Source organism: Arachis hypogaea, chromosome 17 (genome assembly GCF_003086295.3).
Source record: "Arachis hypogaea cultivar Tifrunner chromosome 17, arahy.Tifrunner.gnm2.J5K5, whole genome shotgun sequence".
NCBI classification, from domain to species: Eukaryota; Viridiplantae; Streptophyta; class Magnoliopsida; order Fabales; family Fabaceae; genus Arachis; species Arachis hypogaea.
Window position 1 is genome coordinate 24,531,477 of NC_092052.1, and position 13,756 is coordinate 24,545,232.

General features: G+C 35.1%; 1 protein-coding gene across 1 annotated transcript; it reads right to left on the reverse strand.

Moving 5' to 3' along the window:
* Positions 1–5,691: 5,691 nt before the first annotated feature.
* On the reverse strand, positions 5,692–9,787 carry LOC112767171 (sorting nexin 2B). Its single transcript, XM_025813059.2, has 6 exons — positions 8,677–9,787; positions 8,122–8,532; positions 7,735–7,944; positions 7,005–7,265; positions 6,268–6,354; positions 5,692–6,035 (listed from the first exon to the last, which is right to left on the reverse strand). Exons 1-6 carry the CDS (start codon positions 9,301–9,303, stop codon positions 5,955–5,957), a joined length of 1,677 nt encoding a protein of 558 aa, XP_025668844.1. The 5' UTR covers positions 9,304–9,787; the 3' UTR covers positions 5,692–5,954.
* Between the last annotated feature and the right edge of the window lie 3,969 nt (positions 9,788–13,756).

Genomic DNA, 13,756 nt, shown 5'->3' on the forward strand with positions numbered 1-13,756 from the left:
TGTTACGTTTTAGTGGGTGTCTTATTCTTTTTCACTTAGATCTTGTGTTTGTAAGATTTTTTTTTTCTTTTTGAAGCTTTATTTTAAGGTCATGTGAAGATGATATCATAAATTATTAGATGATTTGTCATTTTGATTGAATGATCTAAGAGATTGCAATTATAGAAATAACCATCTTATTTTAATAAATGCTTAATTTTTTTTTAATGTTGAGCATTTTCTCAATTATCAAAAATAAAAACTTTCTATAGTCAAAGTGTGTAACTTAGTAAACCTTTTTGCTTATTACCTGAAAAAAATAATTATTCTTGACATGCTTGAAATCCTCTTTTATATACAAGAGGGCACTTGATATCACACCAGTATTCATTTATTGATCAAATAGAAACAAATATGAGCAATTATGTGGGTATATATTCCTAAAAGAAAAATATAATAAAAAAATTATAAAATAGTCAATATTAATTGATTTTTCTTGCAAAATTATTTTTTTAAATTTTTATCTTTGAAAAATTTAGAGGTTAAGATTAGAATTGTGTAAAGAGTTTAAAATTCAGGGTTTTAAATTTAGAATTAAAAAAATTACTAAAATTAGCTTTCTAATTGAACTCAAATGCATATATATATACCAGTATCATAGCCGAATAAAAGACCTCCAATGCCAGCAGTGAAAGTAATTGCAATGATGTAAGAGTTTTGAAAAATTGATATTCTACGCTCAGGATGTTTTTTTAAGTAATTGAAGCATCCTTCTCTCATAGAAATATTTATATCTGCTGCTACCATTTTAGCTTGCTCCTTGATTATCAACTATGGTTATACATACAAAAGATGAGACATCATTTTATAGAGAATACAAAGGTTAATTCTATGGTGCCTATGACTTAGTGCCTAAATTTTGCCCAACTTTTTTTTGTAGTAAATTTTGAATTTTTAAAAATTATTTATTTTTATATCTTTTAAATTAAATATTAATTTTTAACTCTTTTTAGTAAATAGACACCATCTTTTAGGCACCATAACATTCACCGAATACAAATGCTTAGTTTAGTATTCTAGTTAGTTCTCTTTTACGAAAATTAGTTATATTTAAAGGGATTTTTTGTTTATTCTAAGTAAAACTGGCTAAAAATCCATCACTTACAACAATGTACAAATACAAAACAATAAAAAATAAAACTGATTAAAGATATTTACAACTGTAATAAGAAAGACAACTCTTCTATTGTTATAGCATGAGGTAAAATTAAATTATGAAAGGAAGAAGAGGTTTAATTTGTTTTATTTACTTTTCTTGGTAAGTACTTAAACAATCAAAAGGGTGTAATTGGATGGAAATATTTATGTATTTAGTTAAGGCATTTTCACTTAATTAAAATTTAAAAATATCGTATTTATTTATATTTCTCGTTTGAAAAAATAAATTGATATTTTTATGTCTTATTTAATTTTATTTATAAATAAATCTCAGTAGTTAAATAAGAATATTTTTTATTTTGAATATGCGAAAAACCCATGTGACTACGAAAGAAATTTAAATAATGAAAAATATTAGGTTCATCCTACATATATAAGAACTCAAGTCTTAGAAAATATCTCATTGACTTACCAAATTGACTTATTTCAACATAACAAAAGATACAACAAAATTTTTTATTGGTCGATTGCGTCATCAAGTCCTATTATAACATGTTTATGTAATAATTCTTTTAATCTTTAGAAATACTTGATAACTACATTATTGATGCACAATTTAGCCCTTACTTGTTGTTATATTGAGTTTATTTTAATTAAATTATTATAAATAATTAATTTCAATTGTCAGTTGGCTATGAAGTACCAACACTTTTTTTATTTGTCGTGTTTTCGTATCGGATACATTTTAGACACGATACATATTGATATTTGTCCAACACCCGTATTTTTTGTGTCCAACTGTATCTTAATAAAAAATTAAAAATTCTTCTCCGAATACAATTGGATACACCTAAATACTATCACGTGTTTGCGTATCTAATCTTATTCTTAACATGTATTCTTAAAATGAGTTTAGAAATATTATATATTATTAATATTAAAACAATATATTTTAAATATTTTATATAATTATAAAAAAATATTAAAAATAATTTATATTTTAATATCAACAAAATATTAAAATATCATTACAATTTATTTAAAAAATACTTTATATTTTATATATATGTCGTGTCCCTTCTTTTATAAGAATTTTAAATTCACGTGTCCACATGTCCTATGTCTCGTATCGTGTCGTGTCCCGTGTCTGTGTCAGTGTCCATGCATCATAGCCAATTGGCAATATTTTTTTCCAAAGCTAGTCATTTATTAATTTCATCAGATAAAATGAATATAGTGATGTCCCTTCCTTAGAAGATTTTGGCATTTCTTCCTCGCTAAATTGCCTAGACTATCATTGCTGCCATCGTCAGGTCCTTCGTTCCTTGTAGTCGTCTTCTTGCAAGCTAACCCAGTTCTAACCAACACCACTATGGTTCTTAATTGTCATTGACTATTGACGCCGCACCGAGGTTGAAGATTTGCCAAACCTATTTCGCAAGGGGACAGAGCACTAAACAATGAAGAGTCTGTCTCTCCTTAGGGCACAAGTCTTTTACATTTTGGAATCTTTTGTGGATGTGCTGGACTAGAATCCTATTGTAAAGTAGCCTCCAACGAAGATCTTAACTTTTGGAGGGCACCGCAAATCCCATAGAATTCCCTCAATTTGAAAATAATTTGATATAATTGCATAAATTTACTATGTTAGTCACTATCAGGTATGTATTGTCATCAGTGTGGTATCACTTAACGTGTCATATCACTAAATTTTGATATTATTATTAGTAATAGAAGTGATAGAATGACTAATATGACTAGTTTAAAATTTTTTAAAGATGAATTTGATTAAAAAAATTCAGAGACCAATCTAAAAAATGAATTATTTTAAGACAAATTTGACATTTTACTCACAAACCAATACATATAAGTATATACAAAGACACTATATTTTACATGAGGCCAATGGCGGAGTTTGAAAAAATTTTGGAAGCAAAAAATTTTATTTATATTAAAATAAAATTTATAAATATAATTACTTTTAAGTTTATTACTAATATGACAATAAATAAATAACTATATAGACATATATTATAAAATATCTTAAGTTTACCGTAATCCCAGCCAACTCTATAAAATTCATAAAGTTTGCCTACATCCAGCAAACTTCAAATTTCTAAGTTTTTTTTTGTGTTGAGGAGCACAATTCCTACTATACCATTGTTAAATATGGCTTATTCATGTGTACTCTTGTATATTCTGATAATGGTGGTCATGGCCGTTGACGATATTGAAGAAGTCATGTTTATTGTCTGTACAGTATTTAACTCCACAACTTTCTTTCTTACCAAATTAAACCAAACTAGGTTTTTTCAAAATTAAGGTGTTGGGGAGCACCATTTCTACTACACCATTGTTAAATACAACTTATTACTGTGTACTCTTGTGTACTCCTATGTATTCCTGGAGTCGATGATATTAATGGTTGCCATTGCCAGTTGTAAAGCTTAGGAATTTGAAATTCACCCGGATTACAACGAACTTTATGAATTTTATAGAGTTCATCGGGGTTATGGCAAACTTTCCCCCACCAAAAAAAAGTTGGATTCCGAAAATTAAAATTTCAATAATTTTCTTTGAAAAATAAAATTTTTTTATTTTATAATAGAAAAAAATCCTATAAAATACTTTAGAAATTTCAGAATTAAAATTGTAAAATAAATAACTATATAGATAAAAGAAATTAATTTCACTATAACTAATTCTAACATTAAAATTATAAAACCTAGTTGATAATGAGAATAATAAATAATAATGAGAATAATATTTTAATTTGTATAAATAAGTTAATAAGACTTTTAATTTATAAAAATTCATTAAAATCCAAGTGGAAGATGTTATTGTAAAAAATCCTGTAAAAAATCCATTAAAATACTTTAATTTGTTATTGTTTTATTGTTAGTCAAGGAGAATATGGAGGTGATTTTTTTTTATTGCAAAACTCAAATATGAGGATCAGATTTGGAGTTAGGCAAATTTTTAATTAAAACATGAGGATCATATTTTTAGAGTGATAAATTCATGTTTGAGGATGCACAAATCGAAGGATCTAATTTGTGGGTAGTTAATTTTTTTATTTTCATTGTAGACAAATTGGTAGATCAAATTTGCAAATAAAAAAATTTAAAATTCAAAATTAAGAAATTTGTGGGTATGTGAATGAAAACTAACCCTCCAATTTCATGTGAACAAAAACTGACCCTCCAATTTCTTTGAAGCTGACTTCCACAGCTGAGTGAAACACCAACTTTCAATAACAAAGCAAAACACAACCATCTTTCCAATATTAAAATTAAAACAAAAACAAATAGGTCCCTAAACTTTTGTCACGCAGAAGTTTTGGTCTTTGAGGATTAGAAAATATATTTACGTCCCTGACTTTCTGAAAACAAGAACATTTGGATCCCTCTGTCCAACTGAGATTGTGAAACGTAACGGAAATATCTGACGTGGATAATGTTATGCTGACATGGTTGTAATGGTGTCCCACATGGATGTGGTAGAAAGGTTTAGCGACAAAAAAGTCCCCCAACCCTAAAACGACATCGTTCCTGTCCAAACTCCCTCATAAGATCGTCCATGACCGCGGGCCGCAACTATGAGAATGCATCATGTGTTTGATTAGTTTTCTCTGAGAAATTCTCATAACATTCCTTTCGTTCATTAGCATCCTTATGGACGAACCCTTGTTGCAACGCGTCTCTGAACTCAGCATTCAAGTCGCCCACCGAACTCGTCCAAACAATGATTTCGTTGTCAAATTGCTTCAAGTAAGCTTCACCCTCTCTTCCTACCCTCATTCTCTACGTGACATGCGTGCTTCAATTTTCTGTTCCTTTTTGTTTCTTTTCTGTCCATTTTTTTCTTTTAAAATTCTTACTCGGTTAATGAGGGCAAAGTTGCCGGTCCAACCAACAGCGACAAGGCAGGCGATGTTCATAATTGTCCTTTGAAGAAGGCTGGTGCGGAATTTGGTTCAAAGGGAATGCAACAATGGCATTGCAAGTGAAGGAGAGAGTAACCAACAGATGATGATAACGAAGAGGCTGGAGGCAGCATTTCCGTTTCCAACCAACAGCAGCAAGGCAATCGGCGTTCAGCGAGCATTGAAGAAGCCATGGAGGAGGGAAAAGGCTCAGCGAGCATGATAAGGAAGAGGGATTGCAATGTCAGGTCGGGTTTCTGGGTTGAGCATGGAACGGTGTCGTTTTAAGGTTGGGGGACTTTTTTGTCCCTAAACCTTTCTACCACATCCACGTGGACACCGTTACGGCCACGTCAACATAACGGCATCCACATAAGACATCTCCGTTATGTTTCACAATCTTAGTTGAACGGAAGGATCCAAATGTCCTGATTTTGAAAAAATCAGGAACGTAAATGTATTTTCCAATCCTCAAAAACCAAAATGTCCACATGACAAAAGGTGAGGGACCTATTTGTTTTTTTCTCAAATTAAAAAATGATGCTAGATAGTGGAGGAGCAAGTGTAACCAAAAAGAAAAGAAAAAGATTAAAAAAAAAAAAAAAAAAAAAAAAACCATATTACACAGCTTAAAGAAAAGGGGGAAAAATTGCAAAACCAGCATTCAGTCAAACACAAAACAAGAAAGCCAGAAAGGTGAATTTACAACATCAAGAATGCCTTTAACTGATGTGTAAGAAACGATGTAAGAACTGAGGAGTACAAGTGTGACAGAGAACCTAGAAACCTGAGAGTGCTTCCTTTTAGTTTATTGTCATAGGTACAAATGTATTTCCAGATTGTGGCACATAAATGAATAAAAGATGAACATTTAAAACTACGGCCACAGTTATCAAGTGCTTTCTTTCACATATCCACCAGTATCTTCAACAACTTTTGTCCATACATTTGCTATTTTCTCAGCATACCCCACCTGTTTGTTAATTCACAAAGATGGTAAGGAACTAAATCAGAAGCGTGCATGCACTACTGAATTCAAAAGCAGCTGAATCAAAATCTACCATACTCATTCTTAGAACGTGAAATGAAAAATTTTTGCCGCGAATTTTCACGAAGCTTCATTCAGAGACGAGCAGGAAGAATTATCATTGATTGAGTGCCATATCATGTCATATACTCTTTTCAAACAACATACTAAGTCATACCTGACTAACAACGTATCCTTTCAACATGTTTAAGAAGTCTGTTCGCCTCTCTCTATCAAGCCTTTCCAGTTCACTCTTATTGTTCTCCTGCATTGAAAATTTGGCACGCCATCAGCCAATTGAATATTCAGCAATAAAATAAAACATGTATATTAAATAAGAATTGCATAAAACATAATGCAAGGAAAGTCGCATTGCAACCAATTTCAGAATTGAAGATTAAATGATTTAACCATAAAGAGTAAGCAAAGATAAATAATTAAGTCTGAAACATTTCAGCTTAGCTAAGAATCATAGGCAGGCTTGTGAACTTTGAACATAAATAGGAGACAGAGCCCTTATAAATCAGGCTGAGATGGAAATTTCTAGCAGCAGCCAAAAGTATTGCCATAAATTTTTACATAAAATCAAAACAATAACAGTGATGCAAGACTAGTTCTTATTGATAAAGAGATCAGTGATGTATATTAATCAGGTGGTGCAACTTCACTAACACATTAATCACCTGTTACAATTTACAGGTGTTTAATTGTCAAGGAAATTATTTAAAAAAACAAAAAACAGAAAAAGGCACAACTTTGATGGATCAAAAAAAGATAACATCACCAAAAACTTTTAACTGGAAATTCATATAAATTTGGATCACAAACTGTCCTCAAACCAGAAAGCTATATAATGTTGAAAAACTACCTTCAAACAATGAATAAAATTTTACGACACTTGAATGTTCGACATACCTTGATCCGCTCATATTCCCTAATTGCCACGTTTTTAGCATCTTCAGTAACTTTTATGGTATCTTGTAGCTCCTCTAACTTCCGCATCCTTGATTTGTCACCCCCAAAAACTCTGGATGATGCCGCTTCAAGTTTTTCAGCTCTAGACTGCAAAGTGGATAGTTCTGATAGGAGAGTCTGCACTGTCAATAATGCACTTGAACGGTCTGAGAATGCGCCATGGACAGCCAACATCAATCCAAGATATTCGTGAAGTGTATCCTGCTATGCATAAATTGGAAAATGACCAAACCAAATTATTTGGTGAGTAGTCCTTTGGTATGAGCACGATCGTCATAAGAATATTGCATCTTATGGTATTCATATATCCAACAGACAAGGAGAAGATAAGACTAACGCAAAAGCTGAGGCCAAAGAACATAGTTCGTATAACAAAAATGCTATGTACACACCAAAAATCAGCCATTATATATTTGTGTACATGTGTAGTTTAACTCATTTTAATGAGTATTTTGTACTTCAATGTGTATTCTACACTAGTGGCTAACTTTGGTAGCTGATTTTGATGTATACCTAGTATGGTTATAATCATGCAAAGCTTATAATCCACCACTTTAAGAAAATTTGCAGCTTGCAATTGATTTTATAGAGTTTGAAAGGGACCACCTAAACCAGAAAATCAGCAAAGTACGTAGTTGAAAATAATATAAACAATGATTTTGTAATTTACCAAGTGCTTCACTGTTTGAGCATTTAATTCTCGATAGAATCTGCTAGCTTTGACAGCAGCTGTTGCTAAACCCTTCATATCCGTAGCCCGTACCCTCTGCGTATTCATGACAGCTTCCTCATTCTCAAATTTAGTCAGTTTTATGAATGCCAACCCTAGTTCACCCATGGTTTCTCCCATATCTTGCTGAGCTTTGACAAGTGATTCAGCCTGCACAAAATATGCCAATGATGAAAAAAATTCACAGTAACAAACAATAATCGAGTCAAAAAACTCTGCAAAACATATTACAAGACAAATCAAACAAGCTATCAGACACATGGAAGATAAAATAAAAAAGTTACTGATAAGTACACACAATTGACAGTTCCATGAGCAGAGGAACACCTGTGTAGATGCATTAGTGATCTGCTGCTCAAGCTCTTGAATCCTTTCCTTCTTTTCAAGGAACTCTTTATCTTCCTCCACAACTGGCGGCTTAGAACCTCCCCAGTCATTGGCCATCGACTGCTTCAACTCCTTAAACAGCCTCATAAAATCCCTTCCCCCTTTCGCGGGTTGCACAACCTCCTGTGGCCCAATCACACTTTCCCCCATCAACTGCTTGGGAAGCCTTGCCGCACCGTCCAGCATCCTCGACGCCACATCAGTAGTCGTTGGTAATGGGAGCTTCCCCTGAACCTGCAGGAACACCCTGAACTCATCACTCTTTCCTATCACCGGGTGTGCTCCGAGTCGCCGCAGGTACTTCTCCAGGGCAACCCTCCTCTGCTCCACAAACTCCTGCTTCTGCATAACCTGTTATTCAAACAAGTGAATGAGAAAATTGTATTGATCAACCAAACTTACCAAATTTATATGCATCAAATTCATCAAGTATAGTCTGTATAACAGAATTGAACTAGTCAGTAGCAACTGAAATTGTAACAAACTTCTAACTACCTGGCTCTCCACTATGCTTTTATCTGGTCTTGGTGGGATGAAGAAGCCCCGGTACGACTCTGCCAGTCTGTCGGAAAGCGTGACCACGTCCCGGAACCTTCTCCGGACTCCGAATTCATTCCCTCCGAACTCTGGCACATTCGTCCTCGTCGTGATCAAGTAGGTAACATAGCTGTTACCGCCGGGAACGATGGAATTGGAATTCTCCTGCTCCTTGATAGGGTTCGATACGGTGATCTTTATGTACTCCGAGGTCGGGGAACGAGATCCAGAGAAGGAGGGGCTGTCGGAGCTACCGGAGGGGCTATCGACGGAGGAAGCAGCGCCGTTGAAGGGGCTGAAAACGGCGTCGTTATAGGAAGGAGGGTCGATGTAAGAGGAGGTGTCAGGGAAGTGGTGGCGGCGGGGCGACGGCGGCGATAAGAGGGGATCGGTGTCGGCGAGAGGGTGGTGGGTGTCGGAAAGGGTGGACATGGCACTGCGGTAGTTGGAGTACGATTTGATGCCGAGGGGATCGTCGCCGTTGTGGTCGTTATTGTCGTTGTCGTGTTCGTCGTGGAGTACGAGGTTGTGCATTTGCTCTGTGGGTTCTGAAACCTCGGAGCTCTGGTTCTCAGAGCCCATCATTGCGCTTTAATGAAATCAAAATGAAATTGAAATTGAAATTGAAATGAAATTGTGGCTGAAACTGATGTTCCTTGGTGAATCAGGAAGGCTTGGGGTTGAGGAAAATGGAGTTGGGGGTGGTTGGCATCTTTTAGGGATTTGGTGCTGGTGGTGCCGCTGCTGAGAGAGAAAGAGAAAGAGGAGGAGGGAGGTGAGAGTGTTCAGTGGTGCGGGCTAACATACGCCGGGGGTGTAACAAAATAGGGTTAATGGGTTTGGGTTGGAAGAGTAAGGTTGAAGAATGAAGAAGAAGAAGAAGAAGAAGAAGAAGATGGTTGCAGTGGTGGTGGTCCAGGCACGAGGATCACGTGGGGTTGGTTTTCGCAGGTGCAGCTGATAAAATTACAGAACCCAATGCCAGGAATACTGTCTTGCCTGCGGGTAGCTGGATTTGATCCCCTGTACTCTATGCTTTTCAATTTTTTCATTTTTAAAATTTGACCATGGACTTAATTTGGCCTCCAATTTTCAATTAATCCAATATATATCTTAAAATTTTAAGACGTAATTTAAATTGGTCTTTTCATCTATTTTTATCACTGAAGATAAAAGATGACGTAACACATTTAGTTGACACTTGGTTCAGTCTTTCATAACTCTCTAAAACACATCTCATACACCACAATCTCCTTTACAAGTCACAAATAGTCGGGAGTTCACTATTCACTCCAGACATTACCATACTATCAGAACTCACTTTAGCAGTTCAGCTCACTTCCATTCACCGCCACACTATTTGGGGCTAAAGAAGACGTCGCAGCGGTGCAAGATGGTTGGTGGTAGTCAGAACAAAGGGAAAGAGTACTTTAGTATTGATTTCATGAAGAAAAAGAGAGAGTAAAAAAAGCTAACTAGAACTAAAGGAGGAAAAAAAGGAGAGAAATTTGTTGGTGATCCATGCTGATAATGGAAGAAGAAAAAGAAGAGAGACAGGGGTCGTCGATGGTGGTGGCCGAGGAGGATGGTGGTCGAAAATGGTGAAAAGATGATGATGACGGCGGAGAATGTTGGGAATAAATAGTATGACCACAATACCCTAGGATGCTAATTGAATGGATATTGGGTATGATTTAAATACTTGTAGCATTAATGATTAGTCAATAAGGAATCCATCAACTCTCGGTAAAGAATTTGAGCCCTATAATTATAATGACTGAGATGAATAAAACCTTAGCCAAGAAAATTGAATGAATGAAGAAATGAGTTTTTTATGTCATTCACAGTTCATTATAATAATAGTAACTATTGATTTTGAAAAACTAATTCTTAATTAAAGATGTTAAAAATGATGAACAAATATTATTGGATCATTATAAATTGTTTGTGTAATTTGTCTTAGTGTGCAGGAGAATAAGTTAAGCAAAATTGACCCATGCAGCTTGAGATGCAACCCAAACAATGTCTTGCCCATCTATGCACAAGATGGCCCAAATATTAAGCTAATACACATATACCTTGGCCGAATGTAATTTCAGCCTCACAACTCCAATCTTATCCAAGGAAGGAATATGGATGAACCAAGAAAGAAAGAAGGAATTGAGACCAAACCCTTCTGAGTTCACTCGGTGATCCTAAAGCCAAATCCACACAAATCACTAGGTCACCAACAAAGTAAATAAAATTCAAACTCATTTGATTTCTCTTTCAATTCTACCGAACACACTCTCTCTCTCTTCTCTCTCTTCTTTTTCTCCCTTTCTCATCAAAAGCTCAGAACCAAGAAAGAAGAAAGTGAAAAGAGCCAAAGCTAGGTTCTGGTCAAGAACAAAAAGTTTATTTCCAAATCCAAGCAAGAAGAAGGACTACAACAAAGAAGCAATTCTTATTAGGTTAGAGCACATCAAAACGTATCTTTCCCCATTTGTGCTACACCTAGGAACCGTGAAGAAATCTGCCAAGCCTCAAGTACAGATCAAGCAACCATGAAAAAAATAAAGTCAAATATGGTCAGTAGAAAATTCACGGTCCGAATCTAAACTTGGGGCCAAAGAAAAGATTCACGATCAAGATTAAAGAAGCTTGAAAAAAAAGGATGAAAGAGAAGGTAAGCTGCATGTTAAAGATTCAGCCTTCTCTCTATGTTCTGATGACACCGCTGTAAAGTCTGATGCTGGAGAAGAAGACAGCAACAGGTTTGAATTATTTCAACATTGGAAGCTTCACTCTTCTATAATAAGGGTGAATGGCCAAGGGTTCAAGGCAAGAGAGTAGAACAAAGCACTGAGTTCGGTTCTCATAGCTACCTAAGCTGCTTTGAGTTCTTCTCCTTCATGGTTCTCATTGAGTATTTCTTTTTCTCAGTTTAGTCTGTATGAGTCTCATTGAAAAAGACAAACATGGTGAGATTTGTAAGAAAAAGCCAATGAGAGGTAAAAGTCAGTGACTTATACTTGGAGAAAAAAGCATAATATGTCTCATATTTTCTTTATAGATCTTTCTATTTTGTGTCATGATCCTGCGAAAATTTTCTTGCAAGTTGGGTTAGCACTTGGCTGTTGAAAGCTAGGTTAAGTCCTAGTCAAATTCAGATTGGGTTAGAATCTGGATTTGTCCCGGATAGGATTGGGTAGATCCTAGGGAGAATTGGTGACTGTAATCCATTGAAAGATAGTGAAATTCCGTCACAGTTGTGATGGAGACTGGATGTAGGCTACATTGCACTGGGTAGCTGAACCAGGATACATCTGTGTGTAATTCTCTTTTCTCTACTCTATCTCAGTTTCTGAAATTTATGCGACAAAAAGAAAGTGTCTCGTATTTTGATACGAGACAAAAACTAAAATATCTCCTCAAGGTCTCTTGGTTAAGCTAGGTTAAAAGTCAGCAAGAAAAGGAGACCAAGATTCAACCCTTTCTTTCTCTTAACCACTGATAACTATCAATTGGTATCAAAGTTTGGTCTCAAAGAGATCAAACTTTGCAGCTTGGAGGAAAGATCCTAATGGCGAGCAACAATGGTTCCAACGTGGTGGCCTATACTCTAATAGAAGGGCAATCCAACAACAGACCTCCATTCTTCAATGGAAATAACTACATCTATTGGAAGGAAATAATGAAGATCTTTGTTTAATCGGTGGACTACAACATATGGAAGATCATCATGAATGGTCCCCAAGTCCCTACCAAAACAGGAGCAGATGGTGTAGTTGTTCCCAAGTCTGAAACTGAATGGAATGATGAAGACAAGAAGAAAATAGAGCTCAATGCTAAAGTTGTCAACATGCTTAACTGTGCTATCAGCTTCGAGAAATACCGAAAGGTATCAAGATACAAAACAGCAAAGGTGATCTGGGATAAGTTCCAAGTCACACACGAAGGCACTATCCAAGTAAAGAAGACCAGAATAGACATGTTGTGTAAAGAGTACAAGATGTTCTCTATGAAGGAAGAAAAATCTATTGACGAAATATTCAAAAGATTCACCGTCATCATCAACGGCTTAGATGCTTGGGGATTACTCATCCTGAACCTGTGCTAGTGAGAAAATTTCTGAGAAGTCTCTCAAAAGAGTGGAAACTAAGGCCATAGTCATAGCCGAAAGTAGTGGCATTAGTCAAATGACTTATGATGAATTGAGAGGAAAATTACTTGCTTTTGAAACCACTTACTTGAAAAATGACACACACAAAAAAGGAATTGCTCTCAAATCATTTGCTGAGTCTCTGGATGATGAATCCAGTGATAATTTATCTGATAACGAGTTTGTTCTTTTTGCTAAGAAATTCCAAAAAATGATGAAGCTGAAAGGAAGAAGCAAGGGGGGCAGTTCAAGAAGACCAAAGAAGGACTTAAGCAAAATAACTGAAGAAAGAAGATAAGACCAGAAAAGACAAAAAGAAGGGGCTTATGGCCTCTTGGGAGGATCTGGAGAACGATTCATATGAAGATAAGGATCTAGAAAATAACTCTCAAACCTGCCTCATGGCCGACCATAACCAACCTGATGAGGTAATTTTTGTTGAACATTCCAATAAAGACCTTCATCTCATGACTGATCATCTTACTGAAAAATTAAGATGCTTCTTAAATGAAAATCATGATCTTGAATCTCAAAATGACATCTTAAAAGCTGAAAATGCTTTTCTCAAAGATAAATTAAGGGAAGACGAAACCGCTGTTGATCTTGTTGAAGAAAACAAGCGGCTTAAAGCTGAAATTAAAGGTTGTGAGAAACAACATTCAGTAATTGCATATTTAAACTGTTTTGAAGAAAATGATAGGCTGCACAAAGAGGTCAAAAGTTTAAAACAAGATCCGGTCAAATTTACTCAAAGTTCTGAAAATTTAAATAAACTATTGGCTAGTCAAAAACCTTTTTATGATAAGGCTGGATTGGGTTTTCATAAGAAATCTGAAATTGTCTTTAAAAGATCACCATTTGCAAACATGGCTTCTACCTCAGATGACATAAGAT